This window comes from Megascapheus bottae, chromosome 4 (genome assembly GCF_031878675.1).
Source record: "Megascapheus bottae isolate mThoBot1 chromosome 4, mThoBot2.hap1, whole genome shotgun sequence".
Classification (NCBI taxonomy): domain Eukaryota; kingdom Metazoa; phylum Chordata; class Mammalia; order Rodentia; family Geomyidae; genus Megascapheus; species Megascapheus bottae.
In genome coordinates this window covers 28,953,460-28,981,123 of record NC_143512.1, presented here as the reverse complement: position 1 = coordinate 28,981,123, position 27,664 = coordinate 28,953,460, and the positions used below count along the sequence as shown (strand labels likewise).

General features: G+C 34.6%; 1 protein-coding gene across 8 annotated transcripts in view; it reads right to left on the bottom strand.

Moving 5' to 3' along the window:
- The window catches only part of Arb2a (ARB2 cotranscriptional regulator A), a 391,209-nt gene that overhangs the window by 190,396 nt on the left and 173,149 nt on the right, over positions 1-27,664 (bottom strand). For all 8 annotated transcript variants that reach the window (XM_090331618.1, XM_090331625.1, XM_090331624.1 and 5 more), the window contains one exon: positions 4,487-4,606. In XM_090331618.1, the coding sequence (XP_090187744.1) occupies positions 4,487-4,606 (120 nt within the window). The remainder of the gene's footprint in view (positions 1-4,486; positions 4,607-27,664) is intronic.

Genomic DNA, 27,664 nt, shown 5'->3' with positions numbered 1-27,664 from the left:
AACAAAATATGAAACCTCCACACAATTTTGTGCTGTAAATTTAAAATTAACTTATCTTCAGATATCCAGTAGTAGCCTATCATATTAAACTACAATTCTATGCAATTTCAATTTAGTAAATGGCAAAATACAGGTTCTGGCTGTACTTGCTATTCGAACAATAAGCATTGTATATACATTTATTGGTGAAATTTTACTTGCCTCACGACTTATATTTACAATAAATTTAATAGATATTCATGACCTAAAGAATGTAAACTTAGATAACAATGGCACAAAAATGATTATCATGAATTCAAGCATGATGCTACAACTAAGATACTTATGTGAGAAAAAAATTGCAAGAGTTGGGTACAGTATTTCATCAAGAGTAAAATGTTTAAACATGAAGCTTTAGTGAAATCTGGGAGTTTTGATGTATAAGTTTAATGCCGTATTATGCACATATAATGGACGATTGAGCTAAAACCATGCAAAACCTAAGAACTTTACATATCACACTTATTTTGAAATGTACCAAGAATGAGTATGTGTCAACATTTCAAAAACTACAACTTTTCCCCTGAGAATATTAGTAGAAATAGGAAAGCATATTACACAGGCAAAAATGAAAGGCTTAAAAATTTCAACCTGTTTTCCTTTTACAATGGTGCATTAAGAATTTATGTAGAAATAGAAATGCAATGAAGCTAAATATATGAATCTAATTTGTCAATGCAAAACTCATCATAACACCCTGATTGTGTTTTGAGCAATCCAGTTTATTAAGTCAGCACCACTTTTTTTTTAAAAACCCCAGTTTTCCACTGCTGTATTTCTGCATTACATACTACAGTCAGTTCTTCCAAATATATGAAGTTGCGATCATCACCACTAATATTGTTAAAGCTAAACAAGGTATACTACATGAAATAGACTTCTCAGCCCTGGTGTTGCCTGACAGGTATGTGATGTGCTAGTGGTTATATTATATTTCTCCTCCCATGCATGTGCTTCCTGCAGAGATGGCAGACTACAGAATCTGACCCTTACTGAGACCATCTTGTCTCTCCGACAAAGCTCCTTTTTAACTTCTTACTTACTGGTTACTTCCTGTGATGGAGAAAAACTTTAGCTCAGCTTGTGATGATTTCACAGGCCCTGAGGACCCTGACCCTAATAGCCTCAAGGTCAGAAGTCAAGTCTTGTTCTGAAACATCTGTGTGCTTTATATTAAAATGGAACAAAAGTGGGGAAATATCCACCAGTGTGTGACAAGAAGGACAGGCAAAACAGGACTGACACATCGGTCATCTGTCAACCCTGGCATCTTAAGTTCATTTTTAAAATGGTCTAAAATACACTAATTTCCAAATTAGTTGTACAAAACTTACAATCCCCCTTAAAGAAGAAAAGACATGCATGTTTAGCTAAAATGTTGGTGTTTTAGGCCTTTAGATATTTTAAATCACCCTGTAAGTAAAAAAGAAAATTAAGTGATTTAATGGCCTATAGAGAAAAAATTATGTATAACTAGAAATACATTTTATATCTGTATATTTAGTGGTTAGAGGAATTATTTGAGAAACATTGTGCTTTTAAGAATACATGAAAAGTATTCAAAAGCTAGCTTAATGTATCTGTTATATATGTTAAAACACAGAAACTTAGCAGAGTTAAAATTCCTTAAAAATGACATAAAAATGTAAAGAGTCCTAAGAAGTAAGTGGTAATTTATTTATTGATGTCATATAACATAAGCATCTGTAGACTTAGGGCAGCAGAAGCATTCTCAGACATTAGGTGTTGACATCAGCTTTATATCTAAATTATGTGAGTAATAGAGTGTAAGCAGCTGAAAAGCCCATGGAAATCTATTTAAATTCCATGATATATACCAACACCTACTAAAGTCTAGGGGAAAAAAAGCTAGACAATCACTGCTAATTTCAATATCTATTTGGTTTTAAAATGATTAAATGTCCTTTTATCAAAGTAATCATTATATAACAGCATGCTGCCTTCTCATGGCTAAGGCCTTATAGACATAGAGGCGCAGGTTAATTACTGCATTTTTAGTGAATTATGGCAAAAATTGTGTTACTCGTAATATTGTATATATTATAGACAGAAGTCAGAAATTTTGGTATTTTCAATCATGGAGGCCAGGAGGGAAGGTAGCCTAGTGGTAGAGTGCTTGCCCAGCATGCACTGGGTTAGATTCCTCAGTACCACATACACAGCAAAGACAGAAAGTAGTGCTGTGGCTCAAGTGACAGAGCCCTAGCCTTGAGCAAAAAGTATCCAAGGACAGTGCCCAGGCCCTGAGTTCAAGCCCCATATTTTCAATCATGGATATACATATAATTTAAACTCAAAACTCTTATTATTTTGAAATGAGAATAATTTTATGGCCAATTAATGCATTGTTGTTAAAAAACAAATGAATTGCTTTCTTGTAATTTCAGTACTAATTACATAAATTCTAATCAAATATTAAATACTAGGTAGTAAAATCAGTTAAAAATTATCAAACAAATCACAAATGTTCAAAACATCCCTTGAGATTTTAAATTCTTTACAATCCACAAGTGTCCATGGTGTACACATAAAACAGGAAATATAAATATAAGATGTACAGAAATAATGTACAGAATAATGTAGAAATCTAAAAATAATATGTAAAAAAATAAAAGGCATGTGAAAGGGTATCAATGTATGTGAGTTAATGCACCTTCTATCTGGCAAATATCATGTAACCCTTCTATTAAGTACAATAAAAAATATATGAAAAAAAGTAAAAGGCAAAATTCTTCTGGTTAGCATTGAAAAGCTCTGTTATTATTTTTCCTCTTTATGTAGTGAATTAAAGTATCAGACCAGTCTAATGAGCTATACTGTATTTTGTAGAAAATACGCATAGAGGTAAAATTATATGCCAATATATAGGATGATAAATCATCACATAATTTTTCTCTGTATATGATCATAAACACACACATAGCATGTTATAATCTTTATGATTCATCTTAAACAAAAATATGAAATGTCAGAAGATTTTCTGTACTCAAACAAATGTCAATATTTGCCAGAAATAAAGTTTCAGCATCAGAATGATTATATCAATAATGAGAATATTATATATTCCAATCTATGTAAAATTGTCACCTTATTTAGCTCTCAGAGCAGTAAGGCTGACTATTCATTGTCTTCTCCAATTTTTATTAGTAATAGGGCTTCATTATAGTAATTCCTTAGGTGCATTGATAGTGTAACTTGAACAGTTTTATTCCCTGTATTATTTTCCCTTCATCTCTTCTCATCTCTCTCCTTTTGCAAACAGGATTTTGTAGATTTAATTATGCTTTCATTACACACACACACACACACACACACACACACACACACACACACACACACAATGTATTTTGATTCTCATCACTTCCTATTACTAACACTATCCCCCTTACTGTTTCCACTCCTCCACATTCATCCTATGTTTCCCTTTTATACTTATGTCTCCTTATCATCATCATCATCACTGTCAACATCATCACCTCAGGTCTAGATTCTCATGTGAACAAAATTATGTTATATTGGGCTTTTTGAGCTGGGCTTATTTTATTTAACATATTTTACCCAATAGTGGTATAGCAAGTCAACAGGTAGTTATATTTTTAGCTTTTTTTGATGACTCTACATAGTAATTCCATAGTGGTGGCAATACTTTACATCCCTGCCAACAGTGTAGAAGTGTTCCTTTTTCTTCAAATTTTCACCAACACATTTTTGTTCTTTATTATCCTGGAGACTACCATTTTGATTATGGTAAGATGAAATCTCAGTGTAGCTTTCATTTACATTTTCTTTATGGCTAAAGGAGTTGCTGATGTTGAACACCATTTCATGTATCTTAAAGCCATTTCTAAAAACTGTTCCTTTGATATTTTTTAGTGGAATTATCTGTTATTATAGTGTTTTTATTTTTGAAAAAGCTGTTCTAAAATTGATTAGTGTACTATTTTTCAGAATTGCAAAATTATTTACTAAAAATGTTTTCTCCATTCTTTTCAAAATAAAGCAGTAATATCAAGACAAGAGAAATACAGGAAAACAACCTGTATGGAGATTGGAGATTACATAAGCCATATAATGAATGATTGTTGTTCTTAAGGTACTATGTTATCTCTCATCTCTTTTGCTGTCCCTTGGTTATCTCATATAGTTACAGTATCTCACTTTGTTACCTGATATATCGGATATATTTGTATTTGGTTATTTGAAATTGGATAGGGAAGGGGGGAAAACAAGATGAGGGGTGGGAGTGGGGGGGAGGGAAATGGGGACCAAGACATGTGAAAGGGTATCAATGTAAGGGAATTAATGCACCATCTATCTGGCAAATATCATGTAACCCTTCTATTAATTACAATAAAAATATATGAAAAAAAACATGAGAAAGAATTGAGAAAACCAAAAAAAAACCCAAAAACCAGTGTACACTTACCAGTTCCACAAAAGCAAGTCCTCCGTAGCTGTGAGCAACAAAAAACACATTCTCAGCTGCAGACTGGGCTATGAAATGGTCCCAAACATAGATTGCATGTTCTTCAGGAGAACCATTTTCCTAAAAAAGAAAAAAGATATATGACATACTATATTTAATTATTATCATCATGATCAACAGTTAAATTATACATTGGATATATACAATAAGATTGTTAGAATAAACTCAAAGTAACATTGATATAAAAGAGCTGAGAATAAATTAGTACTAAAATTATTGATAAATTATTGCTAGGATTACTTGTTATCATAATCATCTAAAAATATTAAAAATGAACATTTTTTAAAAAGAGATTAAGTATAACTGGGATTTAAAAAATAGCTCTGCTCACGGTGCTCATGCCTACAATCTTAGCTACTTAGAAGGCTGAGATCTAAAAATTGAGGTTTGGAGCCAAGCTGGGAACACAAATCTACAAGAATCTTATCTCCAAATAACTAACAAAAAGCTGGAAGTGAAGGCATGTCTCAAACATAGAGTACCAATGAGGATCCGAGTTCAGGTCCCAGTACTAGAGGTTGAAAAACAACTCACTCTTTGATATTTTAGATAGATAGATAGATAGATAGATAGATAGATAGATAGATAGATAGATAGTTAGAGAAAGAAAGGAAGAGAGAGGATATATCACATATATGATATATATACCATATACAAATATGACATATAAGATATAAAGGTATCTATCTATCTGTCTATCTATCTATCTATCTATCTATCCATTCATTGATACAGATATTTCATAGGGGTTTTTATATTTCTCCTAACATGCTAAATCCTAAATACAGAGTAAATTCCGAAGGTTTTATAATAATTTCATATTTCTTTGTGTGTGTATTTGTGTGTGTGCATCTGTGTAAGTATGCGTGCACACGAGTGTGTGCATCAGTTTAGTTTTGGGGACTTGAACTCAGGGCCTGGATGCTGAATAATTTCATTTTTGTTTCACTTATTTCTCACATAATGAAGTAATTATTAACAGTGTTAATATTCAAGACAAACTGAATAATATAAAAAAACAGTTGCGTGGTTTCTCTCATTTGTGGTAGCTAGAATGTGCCTATAAATCTTTAAGTAAAAACACTGGCTGGTAAGCAAATGTTTACAAATAAATTAGCTCTCTATGGAGAGCTCAAACAGCATAATTCCTTTAAAAAAAAGCCCAACAAAATAAGTACCAGGAAATGAGTACTTGTAATAGACCAGGGTGGGGCCAAGAGGAGAAGGGTAGAAGAATAAAGGGGAGGGGGAAGTGGGGAATTGGAGAGAATACAGGAAAGAATGTATTATTAATAATATCACAGACTTGAGAAATGTAAGGGAAAGGGTAGGTTGAAGATGTAAATGATGTCACAGATGACGATGCATTGCATACATAAACTGACTTGTTAAAAGGCAAAAAAATTGCAATATGTAACTGAAAAAAATAGGAAAAGGGAAGAGGGAGGTTGGAGAGGTGGGTGAGAATGTTGAGGGGGTCATATCGATTAAGATATACTGTATTCATAAACCGCTTTGGTGAATAGCATTTTGTTTATACAACTATCTGAAAATAATGAAAATATTAAAAATCAACTGAATAAGAGAGCTACATAATACTGGTCAAAACTATTAAAGAACTACTAAGAAAAGATAATGAAAATGTTTTATACACTTATTTCATAGACTCTTTAACAGTCTAGCAGACTAATTTTCTACACATATCTTGGTTACCCAACATTTAGTCACATTTTCTATCTTAGAAATTTTATAGTAACTGTTATGCTATTGTTCTTAGATCTCTGTTCTAGAATTCTCTCCACAGCCACAAAGCCAACTGTTAGTAGTTATTGCCTTTTGAATAAAAAAGCCTCCTGTTTCCATTTCTTGAAGCTCATTTCGGTAAACATTATATCACCATATGCACTTTCTTTCTTTCTTTTTTTCCTATTTTTTATTGTTGGGGTAATGCATAGAGGGGTTACAGTTACATTTGCCAGACAGTATGTGCATTACTTTTCACACATTGATACCCACCCCTTCTCATGTTTTTGTCCCCATTTCCTTCCCCCCACCCTTCCCTATCATCGTGTTTTCCCCCCTTTCTTATACACATTCTTGACAGCATTATGCCCCACACTTCTCCTTACTCATTTACCATGTGACACAATCCATACCTTCTTAGTACTCACTTCCTGCTGTTTTATTTTGCTGAACTTTGATTTTGCCTTTCTAAGGAATTACAATATTTGTGCTCTCCCTTGAATCTACATTATTTCAGTCAATACATTTGCATACACTTATATACCATCCAGTGTATTTACTTATAAATGTATAAGCTAAATCTATCCTACACATAAGGAAAAACATACATGTCTTGTCTCTCTGAGCTTGACTTCACTTAACATAATTTTTTCCAGGTCTTTTCATGTCTTTACAAATGACACAATATCATTCTATCTAATGAATGAAAAAAATTTCATTTTGTTTATATATCACATGTTCTAGATCCATTCATCCACTGAGGGACATCTGGGCTGATTCCATACCATGTTGGCTATGGTGATAGTGCTGCAATGAACATGGTTATACTTTTCTTCCTTTCTTTCTACATTCCTTCTTTCCTTCCTTCCTTTCCTTCTTTCTTTCTTCCTTTCTTTTTCTGGTGGGTCATGGGACATGAACTCTGAGCCTGGGCATTGTCCCTGAGCAATTCAGTTCAAAGGTAGTACTCTACCACTTGAGCCATAGCACCCCCTCCATTTATTTTATTTTCCTTTTTCTTTCTGGTGATTAACTGGCGATAAAGAGTTTCATGTATTTTTGTGTCTGGGCTGGCTTTGAACCGTGATCCTTAGATCTCAGCCTCCTGAGATCTCCTAGCCTGGCTAAGATTACAGGTGTGAACCACTGGCGCCTGGCAAATGGTCATACTGTTCTTGCCTATGTACTATTTCCTCTGAAAATGATTCTTGAGTTCTGCTCTCACTTTATCTTCCACCTCCACCTTTGAAATTCCTATTTGTTTTCAACATTAACGAGGTTATCACCTTCTCTTAGAAGACTTTAGTATCATCCTCAAGGTTAGATAATGTTATTTTTCAATATCTTGTACATGCTTCCAATCTTTACATTAATTAGATGATTAATTCATAGAAACTAAGAATTCTGTGTTGTTTCTTGTTAAACCTTACTGTAATAAATGCATCATAAAACCCCAACACTTATTTTCAAGATGACTACCTCTGACCCTGCAGCCATATTTTAAAATACAAACATTCATTCCTTCAGAGATATCTGTTAATAATATAATTCTGAGATTATCCATGCTTGAAACATGTGTACTCAGCAAAAGAATATCAATTAGAAAGAAAGCTTTGTAGTGATGTTAAATTTTCATAATTTAGTTCCCATTGACTTAAAAAGCAAGAAAATAGTTATAAAAATCACAATTATTATTGTGATTATTATTAAATCAAAGACCAAAAAGTTGTGGCAAAGAAATGGTAATACCTTCAGGGTTCCATTTCTTGACTGTAGTACTAATTACACACATCTTGAATAGTTATTAATTAAACTGACCATAAACATTTAGCACCATTCTGCAAAAACAGCAGGGTGTATAACTTCAAGCACCACAGAATTTATTGCATATACTCCCGAGAATAAAGAAATATCATTTTAACAGCAGTTGTATTGGAAGAACAGATCAAAGTGTGTCTATCTGGTCTCCCTAGTTATATTTTACAATTGAAGTCACTGTGGCGACTACATTATAGCTCAACTCCCTATGGATTCTACCTTCTCTATTTCTGACAAGTGCTTATTCCAACAAAACTTCCCCACAAATTTCTTATACGCAATCTCTGCTTCAAAATGTATTAATCTGGGAAAGCCAGTCTAAAATAGCACTTTATCTAGATTCTGAGAAATAGAAAATTAATTAAGGTTTTGAGCCTCATTCAAAATCGTAAGTGATTTTACTAGCCTTAAGTGTTTCCTTCTTCTTCCCCTCCTCTCTCTCTCTCCTTCCCTCTCTCTCTGTCTCTCTGTCTCTGTCTCTCTCTCTCCCCCACACACACACAGCTTAAAATATTTAAAAAGCTATGTTCCAGTAGCTCACATCTGTAATCCTAGCCACACAGGAGGCTGAGATCTGAGGATCATGGTTTGAAGCCAGCCCAGACAGGAAAATCCTTGAGCCTCTTACTTCCAATAACAGAAAGAGCAGGAACTGGTGCTGTAGCACAAGTAGTAGAGTGGTAGCTTTCAGCCAAAGGAGCTTAGGGACAATGATCAGGCCCAGAACTCAAGCCTGGGATTCACAATAAAAGAAAAGAAGGAAACAAAATCATTTAAAATCAATGGCGCTGTCTACAAATCGTAGGGTGATTAGTGTTTTCTATATTTAGCTTCATTTAAATTTTATAAACTTGTTCAACATTTCTATGAAGTATGTTTTTAAAAATAGACATAGCATTGGAGATATAAACATAAATACATAGACATAATAATTTACAACTCTATAGACATTGTTTTATTATATAAATATGTATCTATGACATACAAACCCTCAGCTTAATTTTAATTATGTTCTAAAATCTAAGTGCCAGTGATTGTATATAGAGATTCCCTTCTTGAATACTTGTTTGTTAAGCATGATATTTGAAATATGATGTAAATATCAATGGTTATAAATTATTTAATAAAAAAATAAAATAAATAAAAAAATGTATGTAATAGCCCTCAGAAATCAGAAATATCACTTAGTAATAATGCATGGTTTCTTAGTATATGAAAAGAAAGGATCTTTTTTTTCATTTTTTATTGTAATTAATAAAAGGTTTACATGATATTTGCCAGATAGAAGGTGCATTAATTCACATACATTGATACCCTTTCACATGTCTTGGTACCTTTTAACCTCTCCCCCCCTTCTTGGATTTCCCCCTTCCCTATCCAATTTCAAATAATCAAATACAAATAAATTCAATATATCAGATAACAGAGTGAGGTACTGTAACAATATGAGATACCCAAGGGACAGCAAAGGAGATGAGAGATAACATAGTACATTAAGGACAACAATCATTCGTTATATGGCTTTTGTTTCAATATCCTGGAGGACATCTAGGTTGGTTCCATATCTTTGCTATGGTGAATAATGCTGCAATGAACATAGTTGTGCTAGTGGATTTAGTATGCCCTAGTTTCTGGATGGTTTGGTAAATGCCAAGTAGTGGAATTGCTGGGTCATAGGGGAGCTCTATGGTTAGCCTTTTGAGGCACTGCCATACTGCTTTCCATAGAGTTTGCACTCCCACCAACAGTGTAGTAGTGATCCCTCCTGGCCACATCCCCTCCAGCATCTGTTGTTACTAGTTTTCCTGATCCTGGCCATTCTAACTGGAGTGAGGTGGAATCTTAGAGTTGTTTTGATTTGCATTTCTTTTATGACCAGAGATGTTGAGCATTTCTTCATGTGTCTATAGGCCATTTTTGTTTCTTCTTCAGAGAAGACTCTCTTTAAGTCTTTGGCCCATGTTTTAATTGGATGGTTGTTTCTTTGGAGGTTAGTTTTGGAGTGATTCAATTTTTTGAGCTGTTGATATATTTTAGATATGAGGCCTTTATCCGTTGTTTGGTTGGTGAAGATCTTCTCCCATTCTGTAGGCTTCCTAATTAATTTACTAGCTATGTCCTTTGCCATACAAAAGCTCTGCAGTTTAATGCAGTCCCACTTATCCAACCTTTCTGTGATTTGTTGTGATTTTTGGTCCTTATTAAGAAAGTTTTGACCTGTGCCAAGGAGGCCTAGTGTATCTCCTATTCTTCTTGTAAAGTTTTCAGTGTGTCAGCTTTTACCTCCTGGTCTTTGATCCATTTGGAGTTAATTCTAGTGCATAGTGACAAAGTTTTCTGCCAGCACAACTTGTTGACAAGATCCAACACCCCTTTATGTTAAAAGCTCTGGAGAAACTAGGAATCCATGGAACATTCCTCAATATAACAAAGGCTGTGTATGACAAACCCACTGCTAGTATTACACTTAATGGTGAAAATCTAAAGCCATTCCCTCTAAAATCAGGAACGAGACCAGGATGCCCACTCTCTCCACTCCTCTTTAACATAGTATTAGAATTCCTAGCCAGTGCAATAAGGCAAGAAGCAAGCATAAAGGGGATCCAAGTAGGGAAAGAGGAAGTAAAACTATCCCTCTTTGCAGAAGAAAGGATCTTTATACATTCTTAGCTAAACAATTCCAGTATGTGATGTTAACTAACTACACATTAACTAGCAGCAAGTGAAAAGGATTATTTTGAATATGACTGAGAGTAAGAAGTGACAGTAACAGACATACAGAAAAAGTGGATAAATTAGAAGAGCTCATCTATTGCACTGGTCTGAGATTACTGGTGTTGCCCCGAGCCTGCTGATGCAGTGCAGTATGTACAGAAGGGTAATGGTTAGCAGCAGTGGTCCTCAATCATCTAAAGAAGGCAATCAGTGTTATATGAACTCCACTCTTGAAAGACCAGTAACACAAATTAAGAAATGGTTCCTTACTCAAAATATCATGTTAAAAAATAAGATACAGCATTAGCTGTGTGTGTGTGTGTGTGTGCGTGTGCGTGTGTGTGTGTGTGTGTGTGTGTGTGTGTGTGTGTGTGTGTGATTTTAAATCCTTGGTTTTCCTACATGACTACTTCCTCAGTCTTTAAAAGGCCTCTTCAGTATTTACAATGTTTAGAGGCTTCCACCCCATCTACTTTAGGACTTAACAAATTCTTCCCGATATTAGTAATCTATAACTGTTAAAGAAAGTCAATAAGCACAAAGTAGTTTTAATTATATTTCTCTACTAATATTGCAAACCAAAATAAGGTGATGCCCTGGAAGTAACAATGCCACTCCAAGCTGCAGACATTATGTCCATAGGCATTACATATTTATCAATTATAATCCAGATGGTATATTACCAATGATGTATTTTGACACTAAAAAAGATTTCAACAGGAAAGATTTTCTAATACACTTCAATTACAGAAATGTAAACACACTAAATCTACTCTACAGGATTGTACTTGAATTTCAAATTAGAATTCATTTTGTATTATTTTAGAAAATGCAAATGTATGAAGTGTATGAAAAGCAGGGTTAACTTATTAATTAGAGTTTGCCGGTGTGAGAAAGCTTAGGGCATCTCTGTTGTAAAATTCTGTGGTATGCAGTGTACAGGCTGAATTTTGTGATGTACACCACCTTCATTAATCGCTAAATGCTGAACAGAGGTGATGCAGAAACCAAAGCCTTATCGACGACAGCAGACTCTACTACCTAGGCACGACAACGGCTGCATTTATGATGGACTACCTGAGTTGATAACACATGGAATTATCTAAACAACATTTGCATATTTGTGTAATTATTTTCTAAGGTTAATTAGCTCCTGTAATGCATTTCACCCTTTGAGACTACTTACAGTGACAGGTTCACATATTTTCTGAACCATTGCCAAATTTGACAGATTTTTCTCAGCTAACCTGTTGCTTAAAGTTGCAAAATAAGTAATAATATACACTAATTTATTTAGAAAAAGTAAAATGAAAATATAATAAATTGAAAGAATTTTATAATGTCCAATTTTAAAGTAAAAACAGGCGATTATTTACTTCATATAAAAATTTTTATTTACATTGTTAAGCATATCTACTCTCAAAATTTCTATATGAAAAATCATATATCGGGGCTGGGAGTTTGTCCTAGTGGTTAAAGTGCTTGCCTAGCATGCACGAAGACCCGGGTTCGATTCCTCGGTACCATATACCTAGAAAAAAGCCAGAAGTGGTGCTGAGGCTCAAGTGGTAGAGCTCTAGCCTTGAGAAAGTCCAAGGACAGTGCTCAGGCCCTGAGCTCAAGCCCAGGACTGGCAAAAAAAAAAAAAGAAAGAAAAATCATATATCATTTGTGACTTTAATCCATCACACACCTATGTTACTAATTTCAATTGTCACATGACACATAAATATGCATGTATATTCACATATATAAAAGTACACACACACACACACACACACACACACACACACACACTGTACACCCTACCAGTTGACCTTAGTAGTATGTTGATTTCTCATTTCTTCTTGAGATATCAAGTAGAGAAAAGGCATAACAGAAAACATATTCTTGACAAAATTTACAAATGAACTTATTTCTTTAAAAAGTTAAGATTTTACGGTAGAAAAAGTATAGTTGCATAAAAACCCAAATGCAAAGCAATTGTTTAAGACTTTGCTTTACTGTGAACCTTAGTCTCTCTTTATTTTTAACTAATGATCCTGGAAATTAATCCATGGTCTTTTCTTGAATATATCAGATTAAATGCCCCAACATTGAAGTATATCCCCAGCCCATCTCTAGCACTTCTAATAAAGTAATGTGATGAGTCACATTAATTAAATTTAGTTATTCTCTTCTTATTAGAATCTATATAATGCAAGCATAATGTTACTAGAGAGCATGAATCTAAATTTACAAAGATTAAATCATTTAATTTCCGCATCTAGTACTATGTTTACCCCTCAGTCAAATGAGCAGACAAAGAATAAGAATTTATTGAAGAATTTCTTCAGTAACTTTAGTGTATATCACAGATCAAACCCAGGCAGTATGACTTTACTATTGTAATCCCGCCTTTTCCCCCTGGTCTGGGGTTTGAACTCAGGGCCTGGATGCTATGCCTGAGCCCCTTCATGCTCAAGGCTAGTGCTCTGCCACTTGAACCACAATGCCACTTGCAGTTGTTTTCTAAATGGCTTATTAAAGATAAGTGTCTCATGGACTTTTCTGCCCAGGCTGGCTTAGAATCATGATCCTCAGATCTCAGCCTCCTGTATAGCTAAAATTACAGGTATGAGCCACTGGCATACAGCTTTATTACTGTAATCTTAACCACATTCCAGAGTCTTGAATATTAAAATGCACTTGACATACTTTTCTCTAAGTAAGAATAACCACTGCTGCTACACTCATAGCGAAGAACTAAAATAAAAAGGCACAAAATATTGTATATGTAGAAATCACATACTGTGGGTCAGGTTGACACGAACAAAGATCATTGCTGTGAAATGAAGTTTATGTCTGACAGTTTGGAGTGCCCTTCTCTTGAATGGCATCGTTACCTTGTAAGAGAGAAGCTGAGCATAACTTTAGAACTGTTGCTATTTGTCTGGCAGTTACTCATCTCAATACACAATAAGGCTGAATGAAAGATGCTAAACACAAAAGACAGCACACAGTATTATTCATTTGACAGGCAATTCTAAAAAAGCAGACACTATAATGTTAGAATGCACATGAGTGATGAGCAGGGTCAAAACAGGAAAAAAGGACTGGCTGGAAAGAGTTACAAGAGAAAATTTGGACAATGGAAAAATATCTGGATGAGAACATCATGACTCTGGTAATGTTTGGTTAGCCTATGGCACACACCAAACACATTCAACTCTCTATGTAAAATTAATGCAACTTAAAATAATAACAATGATAAAAAATGATGTCCTGATAGCTATGCTGCCTGTTTGGTAAACATGTTACAGGAATAAAGGTACTGATATCTACCTTACAATAGTAAAGTTGAGACCAAGTCAGTACACCCTGCAGGCAGACATTAGTTACTGTCACTTCTTTTAAGAAAATGTTTGTCAACTTTGCTGTACATGCTTCTGATCTCAGTTCCAGTTTAGAATGGCAGATTAAACATCCATGTCTGAATACATTATCACTCCCAGCTCTATAAACACTAGCATAAAAGATTTCTTTTAACAGAGACATAAATCCACAAGGATTAAGAAAACATAGAAAAAATGGAACATTTTGGAAGACAGATATTAGATATACAAGTAGTAACTAGTTTAACAGATCTGAGAAAGCCAACTCTTAAACTGGCAGCCGAAAGGCTGAGAATCAGCTCTAAGGCTAGAATCCTCCAGAGCATAGGAATAAGATGGCAGGGAACTCTAGGAATTGTAGAGTGGACACAAGCTAAGAGAAGGTGAAGAAGTAGTTAGCCACAGGGTAAGAGCCTCAGTGTTAGCACCAATTGCCATCAGTTATGGAATTAAAAAAAATGGGGATCGATAGAGTGTGTGTCTACACTGTGCTAACGCTTGAACCAAGGCATTGTACCTGCTAATACATACACTCTACCGCCATACCTGTGCATATTTGTACCGCTTATCTTCCTAGTTTTCATTTCTTTTAAGCTTTTACACTGCAATAGCAAGTCAGATCCTCAGTCTTCAGGCAGAAGACTAGAAAATTTCTTTTCTTTTTTTAAATTTTTATTGTGGGGGTAATGTATAGAGGGGTTGTACTTACATTCCCCAGGTAGTAGGTGCATTACTTCCCACACAGCAATACCCCTTCTCATGTTTTTGTAGAAAATTTCTTTGAAAAACAAACTTAGAATAAATAAATTTCTAAAGATACAGATGGTGGCAGTAAGCATGGAAGAGTATTTGCAGCAAATATCCATACTGAAATTCAAATAGTAAACCTCATGCATACTTTCAGAGATTCCAACCACTTTTATAAATCACTTATAAATACGAATGCATATATTAGCAGACATAAGGAAAACATAAATACAAGACATGGAGACTAGAACAATGATTTAAGATTTCCAAATTTCTTAGTGGCCAAATACCATTATAAAGAATGAAACCAGGGGCTGGGAGTTTGGCCTACTGGAAGAGTGCTTGCCTACCATGCACTAAGATCTGGGTTCAATTCCTTGGTACCACATACATAGAAAAAAAGCTGGAAGTGGTGCTGAGGCTCAAGTGGTAGAGCTCTAGCATTGAGAAAAGTCCAAGGATACTGCTCAGGCCCTGTGCTCAAGTCCAATGACTGACAAAAAAAGAATGAAACCAGAGCAATATAAAGGAATATTATTATAAAGTTTAGAATAGAGAAACAGGACAATTTTCAATATTACAAAGAAGAAAAATGATTGATTAATCTCAATGTAACTTTAGAATTTGCAATCACAATGACAGCAAGATAATGATAACTATTAACAAGGTTCAAAAGGAAACTAATTTTCAACATACAATTCTCTACCTAGGTATAACATCATTGTATTTATATTTAAGATAAAAACACAAAGTCAAAAGCTGTATCACATTGTAAAGACAGAATCTAGACTAAGAAATTAACTGAAACAAAAAGTGCAGTAACAAGGAGAAATAATACAACAGAATGCCAAAAAGAATCTTCAGAAGAATGAGAAAGAAAGATACAAGGACTACAGCTACATACTAGAAAGAGTAGGGCAACTTGCAAGACATAGTGTCATTGAATCTGGTCTGGATTTGACCTTACATTCGGTTGTTCCTAGTGATACGATGACATTGCTCTCTCCCATTCATGCTCTATTGCTCTGGTATATTAGCTTAGGGACTTACAACTCACAACAGTGCCTTTTTCACTAACTAAACCATGGGGAGCATAATAGATAGGACATGCACAATTCCTCTTGCTGGGTTTTCTCTGATCTTTCTCTTTTTGTTGTTCTAATTATGGAAAACCCTGTTTTTCAAGACTGTTGTGCACTGACTTCCTTGGATGGATCCTTTTGTAAACTCTCAGGGAAGTTGATGGCACATTATGATCCAGTGCCTCTACCAGGTTTATGTTCTACCAGAAGTATTTAACTCATAGCAGCAATATTTTCTTTTTTTGTGAACATAAAGTTTTATTTCTTAAGGATCAGTGCATGAGAAGGAAATTGCTAGGGCATATTGTAACTGCACGTCTAGGTTTTTTTTGTTTTCTTTTATTTTTTATTGTGATTAATAGAAGGGTTACATTATATTCACCAGATAGATGGTGCATAACTCCACAAATATTGATACCCTTTCTTATGACATGGTTCCCATTTCCCTCCTACCCTCTCCCTGCTTATCTTGATTTCCCCCCTTCCCTATCCAATTTCAAATAACCAACTAAGCACATATAAAATATAGCAGATAGCAAGGTGAAATATTGTAACAATATGAGATAACCAAGGGATGGCAAAAGAGATGAGAGATAACATAGTACATTAAGGACAACAGTCACTCATTATATGGCTTTTGTTTCTATATCCAGGAGGTCCTTACATTTAGTGTCATACTGTTTGGCCCAATGTCTCTAGATTTTGCTCTACTGTAAATCTCTGCTAGGAGAGCCCAAGGTTTCTACTGATTATGACAAATGAGGGAGACTATTGGGCCTAAGCAGCAATATTTCCTTTTCCCTACACAATTAGCTCTGGACCTGCTAAACCATATTTCAAACTAAACAATAAAGTAAACAAATTATTTAGGAACAAATTATTTAGAAAATTGTAAATTTTGGATATAGATATGTGTGTATATATATATATATATATATATGTATTTTTTCCCAGAGTCAAGTGGTTAGGATGAGGCCACTGTTCTGCCTATATGACAACCCAGCAAGAACACTGGGATACAGTGTTAAAACTTGGCTAGGTTTAGAAAGCTTGATGATATATCCTATGAAGATCTTTGTATATTGTATTGCCATTCACCAGAAAGGATCCACCACCACAGATGTAATGAACAAAGAAGAAGTCCGAATGACTCATCCACTTCATATCAGTTAGACTGTCCCTGTCTCTGTGAGTGTAGGCAGAGCCAATGCATGAAACAAGATGCTATAGGAGGCAAGGATGAAGCCTATCAAAAGGTCCACAGCCTACATGCCTTCACTCGATAACATTGGTCTAGTTACTGCCACTGAATGGCAATTAGAGTAGAATGGAGGTAAAAGAAACATCTCTGGAATAGTTTTGTGTGTGGATTAAGAAAGAGGCAAGAAGATTGTATGATATAAATATACACTATTAATATCATGACAGCACACTGAGAATATATCTAACATTGCAGATAATTCAATCTAGAATATTCTCTAGACTAAATATATAATCAGAAGCTAAATATGTATTTATATCTCTATCTAAAGCTGTAATTTTAACATAGAAAAAAACTTTCATAAGTGTATATAGTATATACCAGATTACAAAGGAAGATACTATAACAATAAGAGAATAAGCAAGGGACAACAAAAGAGAAGAGAAATAACATATACATTAGGGAAGGGGGAAAAGCAAGAAAAGGGCAGGAGGTGGGGGAGGGAAAAGGGGACAAAAACATGAGAAGGGGTATCAGTGTGTGTGAAGTAATGCTCCTCTATCTGGAGAATATAACTAACTGTAACCCCTCTGTTAATTATAATAAAAAATAAAAGGTAAAAAAAGATAAATATAAAAAAGAAAAAACTTTCATATTTATCCTTGGTCATTAAGAAAGAGTTAAATATATCCAGCATGATCTATCTAAAAAAACCCATTTTACAGAAACATAGGTGATGAAAGAAGGGATGAATCTTTTGGAAGCAAAGCTGTGGAAAGCAGAAGTGTATGGGTAGTCAGCAAAATTTTGGCAGGGAAAATTTGGCAGTGGATCAGATATAAATACTCTGGATTTGGTATCCTTGTTTGATAGATGTTAGCCAGATAGACTGTCCATAATTACTCTGTAGGACAAAAAAGGAAAGAGTGAAATGCTTCCCAAGAATTGGTAAGCATAAAACTAAAGGAAGATACTTAAAATTGCTAGATAACACATATTCACCTAAGTAAATATGACCTTTAAAAATCTGTGTGGTATCATTTAATGTGCTTTTAACTTTAAGGAGTTAATTTACCCACTTTGAAGCAGGTTAACCTGATGTCAAACCCAAGTCCTCTCACATGTTAAGGAAGGACTATCTACTACTTAGGTTCATCATCGTCTTTCTTTTGTGGCTAACATAAAGCAAAACTTCATAACAAAGAGAACCAGAGTTGCAAAAATACACAGACAGGCTGGACATATGCAAAATAAGTACAATGACAAACAGCATATAGTAGATATTTGGTGTCTGTGGGTATATAGCACAAAGATGTTATTTATATACTTGCAGTGATTATTTACTATGTCAAACACCTCCAAAATGAATTTATAAAAACTGTGATATTAGTTTAGACATCTGATAATTTATGTGTTGTAGTAACGCTAAATTCTTTCAGATTTTGACAATTTGAATCTAGGTAGTATTTTACCCTTCAAAAGTGAAGACAAGGTAGCAGTTACCAAATTCATTTATTAGAAGTACAGTCTATGGTAGGTAATAAAATCTGGGTGTTGAATTTTAGTTATCAGTTGATATTTTTAAATCTCTGCTAATATAGATTTGAATTTGAAATAATTTTATTTCAGTGAGTCAAGTTTCTGAGAATAAGGTTAAAAAAAGGATGATATATTTTTAATGTTTTTAAAATACTATTCCCACCATAATGAGAGAAAATTTTACTTGTAAATCTAACATAGTACATAAACTTTAACCAGCACTTAATTGTTTTGTGTAGAAATGTGACTTAAAATAGTCTAAAAGACTTTTATAAAAATTACAGGAAATTTATTTAACCTAAGTTATCACCATTATACAAATCATTAGAACTAAAACTAAGTACCCCAAATTTTAAAAAGAGATGGACATTATACCAAACAAGTAAGTTCTAGAAACTTTATGCTGCTTCTCACTTATGATTAAATGTCTTCTTTGTACACCATAGATATGAATGTATATATACCTAAATAAACATATCTGTGTTTTAGATTCACAAAAAAATTTTGAAGATTGGAAATAAGTCATATGACAAAGCGTTACTGAACAGCACATTATTAATATAAGATTATTTTAAGCTGAAAAGAAGAATAAAATAAAATATTCATTTTAGCAAACTAGACAGTCTCAATTTTTAGATTAAAAACAAAAGTCTTCAAAGAGTTCTCATAGGCTATAAAGATTGTCAGAAGTAGACTATCACAAAATGACCTTGCTGGCACCTAACCCACCTAACAGTATTTGGAAGTGTATTGTTTTAAATCAATAACTAATTAACAAAGTACAAAAGAAGTTGCCTGTTTCCTTAGCTCCTTGTTAAAAATGGCTTTTGGCAGCACACAGGCAGAAAGGTCACTTTTATGACATCTGCAGGAGCCTTTCAACACCCTGACTCTGTCAGATTAAATTACTTTTAGCAATTAATTGTCCTAAGTTAAAACAGAGGCACATTTGTTACAGCAGGCTGTCATAATGGCATGGTGAGTAGTTGTTTTGATATGAATTTCTTCCATTGACCTTGTATCATATCTTAATTTTTGTGGTTGACCTAACTGGAAGATTGGGAGCACATCTTAGTTCAACAAAACGAAACAAAACAAAGCAAAATAAAAACAAACAAAACCCCCCACAAACCAAACCTTAGGAGTTTCAGATAAAGTTTCAAGGAATAATTGAGAAAAATTTCTGCAGGCACTTTAAAAAGCAAGGTTTATGCAAATAAGATATACACAACTAGGACATTGAATTTAAAAGAAAACTGTCTTTAATACAAACATTTAGAATGTAAAAAAAAGAGAAGAAACTCCTCATTTGAATTTGCCAGCTTTATAACTAGTTATTGGATCATTATCACATAATATCAATGTCCAAGCTTCGAAATAATAAACTACCTCTTTTTCCTTATATTTCTTTTTTTAAATATTTTTATTGTAATTAATAAAAGGGTTACATGATATTTGCCAGATAGAAGGTGCATTAATTAACATACATTGATACCCTTTCACATGTCTTGGCCCCCATTACCCTCCCCCCCAGGCCCCTCTTCCTTCTATTTCTGAGCTGTCTTAATTTTTACCTCTTACTTTATCAAAGAATTTTTAAATGTAACTATTAAATAATTCTCAAATATAAATTTCAGGTAGAATTCACATATACATAAATGTTACATCTTATATTTGATGGAATATGCCCTGCTTAAACTTCTATAGCTTTGTAAAATTAGTTATCAGTAATAATTCTTTAATACATCTACATCTCAACTGCACTGCAAAGCCTCATGCCCTAACTGAAAAACATAATCCTTTGGTGAGTCCAGTAATAGTTCAGGGCATATGTTTTACAGTAAGCAGCATACATAAATCTTTGTCCCTAGGGCAAAATACTTCCAGTTGATTTTTTTCTTCCTGTTTCTATAAATCTGGAACATTCCTCCACCATCTCAAAATTTATGAGAATTTCATAGAGGCTAAAATAGAGGTTAAAAACTAGGGTAGTACCAAAGAACAAGGAAAATGAAAAGCACAAGACTTTCAAGAAATATCCTGAATTTACAAAAACAACAGTTCTCATTTTCTAGTGCAGACATGATTTGATACGGTGCTAAGTGCTCAATATGTTCTAATTTATTTAATCTTCATGATTAAAGGGCAGTCATTTCTTTATCTACTTTTTACAGATAAGGTCACTGATTCCTGAGGTGCGTAGTCATTTGATTTAATATCAAAATCAACGAATCTCTTGGAATTTAAAGCCCATGATCTTATATTTATCATTCAGTAACTTTCTCTATATATTTCCATGTGTATACTGCTGTATATTGTGTGGGTATATAAATATACATAATAGATTCACATAATGTACACATATATCTATGAACAAATAGCTTCCTAGATGTGAAAACAGAACTAGGGCTTAATAGAGGAGTATATCTAGAAAATTAACCTTCATTTCATCCAATTCAGAGTAAATATTGGGCAAAGGTCAAAGCTATTCACCAATGATGTACATCTAGGAAGGAGGAAGACCTACAAGTTCAGCTTCCTCTGCAGTCAGGATGGGCCACAGGACACTAAGAAAGACATAGGCAGACATCTGTGTTTGAGCCAAGAGCAGATACTACCTTCTCAAGTTTCTGGTACAATTTTTTTATATTTTTTATTGTAATAAATAAAAGGGTTACATGATATTTGCCAGATAGAAGGTGCATTAATTCACATACATTGATATCCTTTCACATGTCTTGGTCCCCATTACCTTTTCCCCCACCCCCACCCCTCATCTTGTTTTCCCCCCTTCCCTATCCAATTTCAAATAACCAAATACAAATATATCCAATATATCAGGTAACAAAGTGAGATACTGTAACAATATGATATAACCAAGGGACAGTAAAAGAGATGAGAGATAACATAGTACATTAAGGACAACAATCATTCATTATATGGCTTTTGTTTCAATATCCTGGAGGTCCTTTCAATTAGCTTTATACTATATGGCTTTATGTATCAAGGTTTTGCTCTACTTGAAAGTGAGAGGTTGGAATAAACTCTATCAAGCTAACGGCCCCCATAAACAGTCTGGAGTTGCCATCCTCATATCAGATAAAATAGACTTCAAACTAAAATTAGTGAGAAAAGACAAAGAAGGTTACTACATACTACTAAAGGGATCTTTCCTCCAAGAGGACATAACGATCCTAAATATTTACACACCGAATCCCGGAGCTCTGAACTTCATTAAGCAAACTTTACTTTCACTGAAACCATACACAGATTGAAACACAGTGATGGTGACTTTAACACACCACTCTCACCTATGGACAGATCAACAAAGCAAAAACAGAGAAACCTTAGAATTGAACAACTATATAGACCAACTAGATCTAACAGACATCTGCAGATTATTCCACCCAGCAACAACATAATATACGTTTTTTTCAGCAGCACATGGAACATTTTCCAAACTAGACCACATCTTAGGCCATAAAACAAACCTGGACAGATTCAGAAACACTGAAATTATTCCCTGTATGCTCTCAGACCACAAAGGCATCAAATTGGAACTGAACACACATCTCCACCAACGAAAACCCTGTAACTCATGGAGATTGAACAACACATTGTTGAATCACCAATGGGTCATCAAAGAGATCAGAACAGAAATCCAACAGTTTATGAAATTTAACAAAAAGGAGCACACAAAATACCAGCTCCTTTGGGACACGGCAAAGGCAGTACTCAGAGGAAAATTTATAGCTCTGAGTGCCTGTAACAACAAGTTGGAAAAATCACAAACCAACAAGTTAATGTGTCACCTTAAGCTCCTGGGAAAAGAGCAACAAACCAACCCTAATCCCAGTAGAAGGAAGCAAATTATTAAAATCAAAGCAGAATTAAATGATTTGGAATCCAAAAAAACTATAGAAAGAATCAACAAAACAAGGAGTTGGTTCTTTGAATTAACAAAATTGACAAACCCTTAGCAAATCTTACCAAAAAAAGAAGAGAGCATACCCAAATAAACAAAATCACAGACGAAAATGGTAATATCACGACAGAAATTACCAAGATCCAGAGTATCATGAGGGAATACTTCTCAAACCTTTATGCCAACAAATTTGAGAATCTAGAAGAAATAGATGAATTCCTAGCCAATATTAACATACCCACACTGAACCAAGAACTATCCCAACTAAACAGGCCTATTTCAAGCACTGAAACAGAAATGGCAATAAAAGAGACCTTCCACCTAAGAAAAGCCCAGGGCCAGATGGATTCACAGCTGAATTCTATAAGGTCTTCAAAGCAGAGCTCACACCAATACTCCTCAAGCTCTTCAACGAAATTGAAAATGAAGGTTCTTTACCAAACTCATTCTATGAAGCCAGTATAACCCTCATCCCCAAACCAGACAGAGATTCATCAAAGAAAGAGAACTATAGACCTATTTCTTTGATGAACATAGATGCAAAACTTCTCAACAAAATACTGGCCAACCGTCTACAACAACTTATCTGGTAGGATTTTTATTCTGATCAAACTCCTCCACTTACAGAAACTCACTAAGAACCTGTTGGTATTTTCATGGGACTCACCTTTAAACTTGATCAAATTTGCTACATATCAGAATGGGTATTATTAATATTAATATAATTTAATATATAGAGTCACTTAACATTTTCAAAAGTATACATTAATTTTAGTACTTGATATAATTTCCCCTAAAGTTAATGTTGTGAAGGTAACTATATATTAGTAAGAATATTTCCATTAAATAATTTCAATCTCAGTCAAGCATGGGTAACTCTTGCCTGTAATCCTAGCTACTGGGAATGTTGAGATCTGAGGATCACAGTTCAAAGCCAGCCTAGGCAAGAAAGTCTGTAAGTATCTTATTTCCACAAAACTAACCCCCAAAGCCAAAAAGTAGAGCTGTGGCTCAAGTGTACAAGCCTTGAGCACAAAAGCTCAGGGCAATGCCCAGGCCTCAGAGTTCAACCCCCAACACTGAGGAAAAAAAATTAACCTCCATAATACATATGAGAAAACTTTCTAAATGAATCCGTACATGTTAAATTCATTGTACTTCTGTTAAATATTAAGAATCCTACTTATTTGTGGGTCATAGGGTTTGAACTCTGGGCCTGAGCGCTCTCCCTGAGCTCTTCAGCTCAAGGCTACTGTCCTGCCTCTGAGCCTGGGCATTGTCCCTGAGCTCTTCAGCTCAAGGCTACCATCCTACCCCTGGAGTCACAGCCCAACTTAATTGGAGATAAGAGCCTCACATTCTTTAGTGCCCAGGCGGCTTTGAACCTGGATCCTCAGATTTCTGCTTCCTGAGTAGCTAGGATTACAAGTATGAGCCACCACGCCTGGCTAAGAATCCTACATTCTTGAGAAGGGTTTTGAATTCCTTCTAAGAATGTATTCTATAGCATTGAAAATAAACACGAAAGGCATGGGAATTCACTCATTTGATCAAATGAATCCAGTTGAGGATTTTTATATTTCAGATATTGCTGCACAATTGAACACACTTGATCAATATAATACAACCTGGTATTCTTTTCTCTTCAATAAAATCAATGAGAACTCTTAGGATAGTTTGTTAAATATGGGAAAAGACAAAAGGAGCATTGAACATTAAAGGATTTCAATATTTCATACATTCATAATTATAGACCCAACTCTTGGAATTCCTGTGCGTTTCAGAAAAGAGCAACAGATGGAAGAAATATAAAATAATTTGTCTGTTGCTTTTCATTGGTTATCATAGTAATTTCATTAGTTGAAATTTCTATGCTCATGAAAGTATAAATATCAGCATATATTACAGGTGTTTTCTAAATCCTCAAAGTGACTACCAACACCTCACTTTTCTTCATATGACTATTACTTATTATATCAAAACAGCCAAAGCAAAATCATCCAAAAGAAAAGGGCACATAGGGCAAAACCAGAGAAAATCAGGCACAAGAAAATTTCCTACCACTGGAGCAATATAGGATGTGCTTATTTCCTCCAGTAATAAACAGTGACAACACCATGCACCGTTTGCAGGCTTACTGGAGACTTGCCTCCTAGGCATTCGCTAACATTAAAAAGATTCCAGACTTAAAAAGAGAAATGTATACTCAGCCTGGACTATACTCTCCACAGAAGCACGCTGGGCTTACATAGGCACTTTTAGCAGTAAAGTGACAGAACCTTCCTGAAATTCACATTTCAAATGTCAGCCATGACTAGCACTATAGGCAATTAATTTTTAAGCAAAGTCATGTCAGGACCCCTCAATATATGTCTTGATTTTCATGTCAGTCCAGTGGAGTAGACAGGTCCTGAGAGGTCTCTTGTATTCCTCTCTCAAACTTTTACTTAATCAATCAGCATAGCCTGACTATTGATGTCCTAACACTGTATTCTGAAATTGACACTTTCTAGAACCTATCATCTACTTCAATTGCCTAGTAAATGAAATCAAGCCTTTATACATTGAGAACTTATAGCATAAAAACACTGTGAGGATTGACATGTTAAGAGACAAGTGAGAATTGACATATTAAGAGACAAGTAACTGTTATATTTTCCTGCTTGCAAGTACAAAATAATTATTCTAAAAGGAGCACTGTAATGTAAAGAATTATAAATTCCATAACATACTATTATGTTAATAAAGACAGAAATGAAGGAAAGGGAAGTGAAAAATAGAAGAACAATAAGACATTGTTATTGTTGTCGGTGACAGTTTAACAGAACAAAAATTATAACTTTAACTATGTGTGGGCCAGTAAGAGAATGGAAGAATAAAATGGAACAAAGCTGAAATTACAATGAACATGAGTGAGTAAAAGTGAGGCAAAAATTTCATATTGTCTCTTAAAGTGTGCCTTTTGTTGTTGTTGTTGTTGGTCATAGGGCTTGAACTAGGCCTGGGAGCTGTCCCTGAGCTCTTCAGCTCAAGGCCCTACCCTCAAGCCAAACCCCACTTCCCATTTTCTAGAGGTTAATTGGAGATAAGAGTCTCAGGTCTTTTTGTGCCTACTCTGGCTTTCAACCTTGATCCTCAGATCTCAGTTTCCGGAGTAGCTAAGATGATAGGAATGAGCCACTGCTCCCGGCTTAAAGTATGTCCTTAACTCTCTTCTCAATACTTATATCTTCAAACCAAGGAAGAGAGATTCAAGTTCACGAGTTCCTGGGTTTACAAGAGAAACAGCAAATTTAACGCTCTTTGCCCACAAAACTACCTCCTGAAGAGTAAAGGAAATCAAGACTCACAACACAATAGATTTTTTTTTTATTACATCAGTATCTCATATGTATGCCAGCTGATGGCACAAAAGGGGCATGGAATTCCTAGAGGGCTGGGAGGGAACTGAAGGGCATGATACACTCACAGTTAGGATTCCTGGGCCAGACTGTCTATAGATACTAATGTATGAACTCTGAGACTCAAAATAATTCTCAACAATCAGGAAGGCCCTGCCATCAGCCTCTTAGAAATCTCAGTGAATACCAGAGTACTGATGGTAGAGAGAATATCAGTAAATCCAGAGCCTACCACTGCTTCACTGACTTTGAGAACCATGTGGACAGAGATAACAGCCTGTGAATTGACAGGAGCTTGGGAGAGTTAAAGTAGAGTATGGGAGGTTAAGAATCCAGCCCCCAAGGACTTGAGGAGATTTTAAAAAGGAGGGTGGTGAGGGAGAGTGACAGAGAGATTGACTGATTGGAACATATTGTAAACATATATAGAAATGTAATAATAAAATCCCACCATATATAACTAACGTAAGCTACTAAAAATAAAAACGGGGGGGAGAAGAAAGAAAAAGAGAGTTTTAAGTCTTGTACTCAGTACAGAAATTTAAAAGGCATTGAATGCTCACTCTGATACGTTATAGAGTAGAAATCAGCAGCCAAAGAAATTATAGAAAATATTCCAACACATGGAGACTGAATAATACACTTCGTAATGAAATAAAGAAAATAAAAGGGAAAATTTAAAAAATTTGAGAATCTAATGAAATTTTAAAAAATGTACTATAATCCCTTGAGATACAATACAAGCAATGGTAGGAGGAATGATTTTAGCTATGAATTGGCTATATTTAAGAACCATAGAGAGTTCAAAACCCTTACCAAATGACAGATGAAGCTCCCAACAAAGAAACAAAAAAACTCCAATTCTCCAAAATTAGTATAATAATAGTAAATAATAAAGATTGTAGCAAAAATTAATGAAACGGAAAGTACAAAAACTGATACAAAGATCAAGCAGTCAGTTCCTCCCCTCAAAGAAACAAAATTGATAAAACTAAATAAAACTAAATAAAAATGGAAAGTACCTAAGTTAATAATATTAGAAGCTGATTGTAGTGGCATGCTTCTGTCTTTCTAGGTATATGCGACACTCAGATGAGGAAGACTGTTGTTCTAGGCCAGTTCACAGAAAGAAAAACGAAAAAGGTTTGTGAGAACTCACTTCAAGAGAGAAAGCGTGGTATGGTTGTCCACAGCAGGCATGACAACTATCCAGTCTAGTTTGGGCAAGGCAAAAACATCCTGTATCTCATAAATGACCACAGTAGAAAGGTATGGGAAAGATGGCTCAATTGGGACATTGTTTTACATGTAAGACTGACTGAGGGAACAGAAGACACTGTACAAAAGGAAATATACCCCTTAAACTACTCATATAATTATAATTTCCCTGTATACCACCTTTAGAATAACAATTAATTAATTACTTTTTTAAAAAGACTGAATAACTGTAATGATTCAGATTTGGGCATCCAAAAGATAACTTCTAGAAAAGAAATTAAGTGTAACAGTTAAAGGAAACAACAGTATTTGTTCCCAATGATAAAACCTGAGGACACATTCAATTCAGAATACT